At 38.7% G+C, this 8996-nt stretch overlaps 1 protein-coding gene across 1 annotated transcript; it reads right to left on the minus strand.

Moving 5' to 3' along the window:
• Positions 1 to 3246: 3246 nt before the first annotated feature.
• On the minus strand, positions 3247 to 6417 carry LOC104222033 (CBL-interacting protein kinase 2). Its single transcript, XM_009773211.2, has 2 exons — positions 6305 to 6417; positions 3247 to 5278 (listed from the first exon to the last, which is right to left on the minus strand). The coding sequence occupies exon 2, from the start codon at positions 4857 to 4859 to the stop codon at positions 3408 to 3410; it is 1452 nt and encodes a 483-aa protein (XP_009771513.1). The 5' UTR covers positions 4860 to 5278; positions 6305 to 6417; the 3' UTR covers positions 3247 to 3407.
• Between the last annotated feature and the right edge of the window lie 2579 nt (positions 6418 to 8996).

Below are 8996 nucleotides of genomic sequence, written 5' to 3' on the forward strand. Positions count from 1 at the left end.
TGCTCCTTTTGTTCTCTACGACTGTTATATGACTTACCGGTTTGGTTGGTTCGGGTCCGAAGATATTTCAGAGTGAATTGAGACACTTAGTCTCATAATTGAAAGCTTAAATTGAAAAAGTTGACCGGATGTCGACTTATGTGTAAACAACCTCGAATTTGAGTTTTGATGGTTCCGTTAGCTCCATTGGGTGATTTTGGACTTAAGAGCGTGTCCGGATTGTAATTTGGAGGTCCGTGGTAGAATTAGGCTTGAAATGACGAAAGTTAGAATTTTGGAAAGTTTGACCTGGAGTGGACTTTTTGATATCGGGATCGGATTGGATTTCCGGAAGTTGGAGTAGGTTCGTGGTGTCATTTGTAACTTTTGTACAAAATTTGAGGTCAATCGAACGTGATTTGATAGGTTTCGACATCACTTGTAGAATTTAAAATTTTCAAAGTTCATTAGGTTTAAATCTGTGTGCGATTCGTATTTTTGATATTGTTTGAGGTAGTGTGAAGGCTCCACTAAGTTCGTACCGTGATTTAGGACTTGTTGGTATATTTGGTTGAAGTCTCGGAGGCCTCGGGTTGATTTCGGGTGGCTAACGGATAAAGTTGGATGTTGAACGATTGCTGAAGTGTGATTCCTGCTGGTGTAATCGCACCTGCGGATAGGGAACCGTAGGTGCGAGCCCGCAGAAGCGGGAAGGAAGCCGTAGAAACAGCCAAGGAAGTGAGGCAGCGGATAGTCGCAGGTGCGAAGGATTTCCCGCACCTGCGTGACCGCATATGCGGCAGAAGGACCGGAGAAGCGGATTTGGCCGTGTAGCTGGCCTCCACAGAAGCGGATATTTGTCTCGCAGAAGCGAGTCCGCAGGAGCGGAAACTTGGATGCAGGAGCGGAGTTAGTCGCAGAAGCGGGCTCTGAGGCACAACTGCGAGGCCACAGAAGCGGCTAAATTGCTGCAAGTGCAGAAAGCCTAGGCAGAAACTATATTAGCGAGGGTTTCGAGATTTACACCACTTCTAACATTTTGAGCTTGAGTTTTGGAGGTTTTGAGAGGACTTTCAAGGGGATTCTTGAGGTAAGTTTCTTGTGTTCATTTTTCTTCAATGAATATGTTTCCCCACTGATTTTTCATCTAGTTGGTGTGTTTTTTAGGTGAATTTTAGGGGTTTGAGCCTAAGGATTTGGAGAGTTGATTTTCGGGATTTGAATGGCCATTTGGTGTCGGATTTTGATAAATTTGGTATGACTAGAATTGTGAGTGAATGGGCTTTCGAATTTTGTGACTTTTGTCGTATTTCGAGACGTGGGTCCAGGGGTCGGCTTTCAGCCAATTTCGGATTTTTGGCTTATAATTTCGTATTTTTCTTTGTGGAATTGATTCTTTTAGCCCGTATTGATTGTATTGTACTATTTGTGTCTAGATTCGAGACATTTGGAGGCCGACTTGCAAGGAAAAGGCATATTGGAGTATAGTTTTGCTCGTACTTAGGTAAGTAACAGTTCTAAATCTGGTTCTGAGTGTATGAAACCCCGGACTTATGCGTTATGTGATTGGTTTGGAGGTGACACACATGCTAGGTGACGGGCGTATGAGTGTGCATCGTAGGAATTGTGACTTGGTCCATTCTGTGGAACTATAAAGTTGAATAACTTGTTGTTAGCCATATGCTCTCCCTGTGTTATAGAAATTTGACTGCTAATCATATTAGAAATCATGTTTAGGCTATATGTTGATACTGTTGGGATCCGTAGAGGTCGTGTACTTGTTGAATTATTTGCTAATTACTATCTTATACTCAGTCACAGTTTTACTTGCGTATCATATCTCAGTCTCTTCTTGTTTCTTATTGATGCATTATGTTATTTCTGTTTGGTCTGATCTTTATGATTTCTGAGAGACTGGAGAGGTGTGACTGAATTATGGCCTGAGTGTCGAGCTGTGAGCTATATGTATATATACGGATCGAGTTGCACGCCGCAACGAGCCTTAGGACAATATGTATATGGATCGGGTTGCAAACCGCAACGCCTTATGATTGTACATATATGAATCGGGTTGCACATCACTACAGGCCTTATGGATATATATATTATGAGATCGGACTGCATGCCGCAACGATATAGCGCTTGGGCTATAGGAGCCCCTTCGGAGTCTGTACACCCCCAGTGAGCGCAGGTACCTATTATGAGTGTTGAGGGCTGAGAGCCAAGTGATGAACTATTGGGAAAGACAGAGTGACTGTTGCCCTGTGAAGCTGTATTTGCTTTCATTGTTGTTGCACATAGCTGCTATATGTCACTGTTTTGAAACTCCTGGGAGATATTATATCCAATTTTTAATTGAACTTGACATTTAAAAACCGATTTGACTTAAATTGCCGGATTTGAAAGCATGTCTACTGTCTTATTGAGACTACTGCAAATGAACTATAACTGTGTAGCTTGTCACTTTCTTTCAGTTCCTTATTTATTATTGTTACTTACTAAGTTGGTTGTACTCACGCTACACCCTGCACTTCGTGTACAGATCTAGGTGTTCCCGGACACGGTGCACATTGATATCGTGCACGGCTGATCTTTGGAGATTACGAGGTAGCTGCCCGGCGTTCGCAGTCCTTGTTTCTCCTTCCTTATCTTTTCTTGAATTGTATTTTGATACAGACTCTTGTAGACCTTTCTTTTCTAGACCGGTGATGTATAGATGCTCATGAGTTCAGTGACACCCCAATTTGGGAGCTATTTTCCGCATTTGTGTTTTGGGTTTTAGCCTGTTTTGAAAACTCTAGTTATTTGAATTTCTTAATTATCTAAGTATTTTGAAATTGTCGGCTTACCTAGTACCACGATAAGCATCATCACAACAGATTAGGATTTGGGTCGTGACACCTTAGTTGTGTGAGGCACATCATAAAATCACTCGCTAGACTATCAGAATCAATGATGATTTTCAACGTAATGTTACGGTCTTCAGTGACCACATGCGTATTTTTCCAATGTGAACAACAACTTTCAGTGACAACAACCTTCAATCCCAAATAAGTGCGGGTCGACTATATAAATTGTCACAAACCATGTTTCTCTACTTAAAACTCCTATCATGAGCATGCAAATGTAGTCCCAAAAGCACCAGTAGGTCAAAAGGATTTTAGCCTGAAAACAGATGCAGCAATTTCATTTCAAAATTCAAAGCTTGAAATCAGATTGGGAATTCATCAGATTTGCAAGATGCATTGAAGAAAAGAGGAAAACAAAGAAAAACAACACTTGTACCTTTATTTTTCTTTAAAAATGAAAAACACTTGTACTTACTTGAGAGACATTTACACAGACGAAACATAAAAATGAGTCAGGAGACTGGAAGAACCAAACATACATCTACTAGATAATGCCGAAATTGAAAGTGTATTATATAATCAAGGTAACTGCTCTTGCTGAAGTAGTTGCAGTGGACATAGCAGTTGCTGCTGCTCCTGCTCCGAGAGTTGTTGCAGGTTATCTGAACGTTGTTGTTGCTGAAGCTGACTATTTGATTGCTCATCCAGCTGCTGTTCGGACTGTTGAGGTGGTTGTTCTAATTGCCACGCCCAAACAATATCCTGTAAACCAGGCCTCAGGCCTTCATTTAAAATTTTCTGATATTCCAATGTATCTCCATTGGACTTCTTGACCTCCACCAAATAAAAAGCTGGAGTTACCTCAAAGATCTCCGTGTCAATTGATAAAATCCCCTTTCTTCCTTCTTTTGAACCTTCAAACCTTAACAATCCTGCATCCCTTTTGCTGACTTTTAGCTTCAGGCGCTTTGCGACATCTTCCAGCTTGGATACGATGACTGATGCAGGTTTGCAGGATGTGAATCTAGCTTCTTTCTTTAAAGGAGTATCCTCAAATAATCTCGATAAATCAAAGCCAGCAGAAAGGGAAATGATATCAAATGCATTCAAGTTTGACAGCCTGGCCACGTCTTGCTTGTTCTCAGAGGAACCAGCAGCCGACTCTGTACATGCTGAAGCCAGATCCTTCCTTTCAGTGTCTGCTTTGATAGATTTAGAGGCTATTCCCCTCTTGGACCAGGAACTTTCTTTAATTGTGGCAATTGAAATTCTAGTATGTGGATTGGGATCCAACATTCTCACAAGTAGCCGCCGCACTTCAGGGGGGAACCAACTGGGACATTTGAACTCAGATTTGCCAATTTTCCTGTACATCTCCATCAAATTCGAGTCATGGAATGGAAGATAACCAGCCAACAACACATATAGGATCACCCCACATGACCAGATATCAGCTTTTGCCCCATCATACCCTTTTCTATTGATCACCTCAGGAGCAACATAGGCTGGAGTCCCACAGGTAGTGTGAAGGAGTCCATCTTGGCGCTTTGACTCAGCAAGAGCACTTAAACCAAAATCAGAAATTTTCAAGTTTTCATCCTCGTCTAGTAGTAAGTTTTCTGGTTTCAAATCCCGGTGATAGACACCCCTGCTATGGCAGAAATCTACAGCATTTATCAACTGTTGAAAATATTTTCGTGCAACATCCTCTTTAAGCCTTCCTCTGGACACCTTGTTAAAGAGCTCACCTCCTTTAACATATTCCATCACAAAATAAATCTTGCTCTTTGTGGCCATGACTTCATAAAGGTGCACAATATTAGGATGTCGAACTAGTCTCATAACTGATATTTCCCGTTTTACCTGATTCACGAGCCCAACCCTCAAAACTTTTTCCTTATCAATGACTTTGATGGCAACATTCTGCCCAGTCCTGATACTCCTACCATAGTAAACCTTAGCAAATGTACCTTGTCCTAGTAATCTCCCCAATTCATATCGCTCCAACAGTATAGTTCCCGTATTGGCCATTCAAACTCTACGAAACCCAGTACTATTATAGTAAGCAATCCTCTCTTGGCTAGTACAATCTGTTCACCAGATATGTGCTGCTCAACCATCCTCGCATAAATCATCCATCAGTGTGACAGGCAATATACAAATATTCCACCTAGGTTGCATCTTGGCACAAAAGGTGAAGCTGTGGTCACTGCGCCGAGGCTGAATCTTTTTGGGAATGAAAAAAGACAACTCTGCTAAGCTCAAAACCTTATGAAGAACAATTTCGGACTCCCAAACACTCAAACACATCTTTCAGCATATCCTAAAATCCTCTCTTTTGAAGAACCAGAAAAATTGTTTAGTAGATGTGCAGGGAACCAAGTAGGTGAACTACCACAGCCCACTTACAGGATGAGAAACAAAAATTTACTAAACTCACCAGCAAGTACCTGTGTCAGGTTGGAAGAAACTATTTTTAGTAGCTAAATGATGTTCTACACTTCCAATAGAATAGTATTCCTTAGCAAATGCGCAGCCAAACAAATGATGATTAACCATACATTCACAGCATTTTTCTTAAATCGAATATCATATTTCAGTTTTTCCAAGTCAATGAATAAAACTATCTATAGCTGTTAACAGCTGCTGCAAGGAAGAACTAAAGCAAGGTGTGATAAAACAAGCATGTGTTAGCTCTAAATCTATGTTAGATATATGCAAAAGGTATGAAGAATACTCAAATATCTAAATGAAGCTTAGCAAGGAAATTTGTAAAAGTATTGAACCTTCTGAAGGGGAGCCTTGGAGCAACGGTCAAGTTGTCTCCATGTGACCTATAGGTCACGGGTTTGAGCCGTAGAATCAGTCAGATACTTGCATCAGGGTAGACTATCTACATTACAACCCGTTGGGGAACGACCCTTCCCGGACCCTACGGGAATACTTTATGCAACGGGCTGCCTTTTTTTATTCGTATTGAACCTTCTAGAAAATCAACTGAAGAGGGTGCATTAAGGAAGGAAAACTATGCCATAGAACATTGATGTCTCCTATCACTAAACCATTTTTCTATAATTTTCGGAATTAGCAATTCAAGTTATTTAACCAGAAAAAGAAAAAAAACGCAGGTACTAAATCAATATCGGAATGGAAATAACAAAAACAAAACAAAGAACAAAAGAAAACCAACAATTTGCTATAGATTCAAGAAAAGCGAACTCATCGATCAAACAGTTTAATAGATTTGGTTCTTCTACACACATATGAAACCAAACTCATCTCTCTGATAAAAGGGTCAATTTCAAACATACTAACTCAGAAAAACTAAGATGAAAAATAGCAAAGGCGGTGTTCGTTTATCTTGTCCAAACGAATTGACGAAACAAGAAACTTAAAAATAATTTTTATGTAAGCAAACCCCACTAAGAAAGAAAAAAAAAATAGAATAGTAGTTGTAGAAGGTGAAGTAAAACTACCTTAAAATAAGAGAAGCCCTAGAGTCAGAGTGCTTTTAGCTGTAGCGACCGTCTTTAGAAATGAGGATGTTGAAGAGTTTTCACCAAAAGAAGCAAGGGATGACAAATACGAGTGGCGACGTTGTATATGATTTGCGTAGGCAACTGTTATAAAACCACGGCGGGAGGAATCTTCCACTACGATAATGTCTAGGTGAATATCCTGGTCGAATTTCTCAATTTTGACCGAAAACTCACGACAAAATAGAGATACTTCTGTGATCCCCAGTTGCGGGGTACCACATGTTAACGTGGTCGGTTTGGTCATTGACGCATGACACCCCCCAAATTTTTTGTTAAAAGAAAGTGTAAATAAAAGTAGAAGATTGAAGCACCTTCAACTTGCAAGTGTGGTTATAAGCACTATTTTCTCTATCCTGTGGTATTTTTTGCTTCCCATTTAAACTACTTAAAATTTGATCAATATGTTACGATTCAAATCCCACCGAGACCGTGATAGTGCCTAGCCCAATCTGCTAGGCAAACCAACAACAAAAACATAATTCAACTGGAACGAATTTTTATACAAACTATTCGAAGATATAAGTCATGAGCAATTAAGATTTAGAATCATAACATTAGTATGAATAAAAATATATCATTTGTTTGAATATATATAATAAAAAATATAAGTCCTAAACTATAATGAACATAATGGTAGCTTGCAACAGGAACATTGGTTCATCCTCCATGCTAGCCCTCGGCTCCCCCAACAGTTCAGCTCTAAAATCTACATGCAAGGTGCAAAAGTAAAGTATGAGTACAATCGACCCCATGTACTCAGTAAATATCAAGCCTAATAATGAAGTAGCAGCGAGGTATTAGTCAAAGATACTTACTTATATAACTTGTGCAGCTCATAAGCATATAAGATAATAGAGAAATAACCCAAAAATAACCAAAAAAAAAAATCAGATATCAATAATAAGATGCACAGTCAAGCGGAAAATAATAAGCATGTTTTTATCATAATAAGGCCAAAAGCATACACAAATACACCAAATTCGCATATAATGGGGATATGCTTCAAGCATCATTAACTCGAATACTCCTACATGAATGTAGAGTGTCTATGTATGATAAAGATACGATTTTACATTAATTTCCAAATAGCATTTATATGAATGCTCCTTAATGAGTATAAAATGTCTATGTATGGTGAAGACTCAACATTTACATTAATCTTGCACTCTTCAAGTGTCCAATAATTCACTAAGAATGTATCATGCATATGTATACTACATGAATGTACATATATAGATTATATGCATGAATGTCTTTACATGAGTCTAGAATGTTGATGCATGCTCAAAAACCATAGCCAATATCCCGCATATCTCATATACTCCAACATGATCCAGCATATCCCATATGCTCCAACACGATATGTGTATCACCTGCGCTCACAAGACCAATGTAACAAGGGTGATCACCCGACTCCGAAGGGATAGATCAATATTCAAGCGCCACACAACTACTCATCATGCCATAACATATCAATATCATAATAACCACTAGACATAAACCATTGTGCCATAACAATATTAATTCGCTTATAATGTGCCATAATCATATTAATACGGATCAAGATCTCCATCTCTAAAAACATATTCATATACTCAAGAAAGAACAATTAACTTGCACAAAGACATAGTAAATAGAGATGTGGATGGGTGTGTGTTCATGATATAAAGCATGACTGTGGCTAAATCAAATATATCAATATCTCAAGAAAAGTTTATGATGCCAAAATAAGATGTCATAAGCCTAGACATGATCTGTATCATGAATAAATAAGCTCACCTAGTCATACAGTAAAAAAATATAATTTAAAAAGAGCACACAATCAAACAAGGCACAAAAAGCCTAAAACTACCACAAATATATAATCTCGATGAACACATATATGTTCATCATCTTGCATATACGCCATCCCTAAATATGCAGACAATAGCATATAAGTCAATTAGATTTTAGGAAAATTCCATCAAGTCCAGGTTAAGCAAGATACTTAACTTTCACGATCCAAAATTTCACCAATTATCGTGATGGTACCTAGCCTCCAAAACTAGGTAAGCCAATCATACGATGATAGAAAACAACGAAATAAAAAGAATAAGCCAGAATTTGACATAAACAGCGGAATAAAGTTCTAATAAAACCAATACAATGGTACATAAGACAAACTCACAACACCAAGTAGTACAAACAAGTCTAAAAAAGTACAATCTGTATGAAAGTAATACAACATTATGAAAATAAGGGAAAGGGACTCCAAGGGCCTGCGACATCCATGCATGTCACGATCCAAAATCCTAACCCACAGGGTCGTGATGGAGCATAACATTCTTGCTAGGTAAGCCAACACATAACAATAAATAAGTAAAAAAAAGGAACTAACGGTTAACATTAATCTAATATCATAGGATAAAGATAACTCAAAAACATACCATATGAGTCTAAAATCCGACATCGCCAATCAACCATCCCAAGATGTGGATTCACGAGTACATGAGCTACTGGAGTTTGCTACATATATTGGCTTAAAAGAAATAAAATACTGTCTGGTAAAAAGAAACAATACAGAAGAAACAGAAAGACGACTCTAAGGCCTGTGAACAGTATGCAGCTCTACCATGGGTCGCATGTCTGG

The sequence above is a fragment of the Nicotiana sylvestris genome, chromosome 7, assembly GCF_000393655.2.
Source record: "Nicotiana sylvestris chromosome 7, ASM39365v2, whole genome shotgun sequence".
Taxonomy (NCBI): Eukaryota; Viridiplantae; Streptophyta; class Magnoliopsida; order Solanales; family Solanaceae; genus Nicotiana; species Nicotiana sylvestris.

Coding starts and splice junctions, on each gene's coding strand:
- LOC104222033 (XM_009773211.2), bottom strand. CDS start 4,859: ATGGCCAATACGGGAACTATACTGTTGGAGCGATATGAATTGGGGAGA.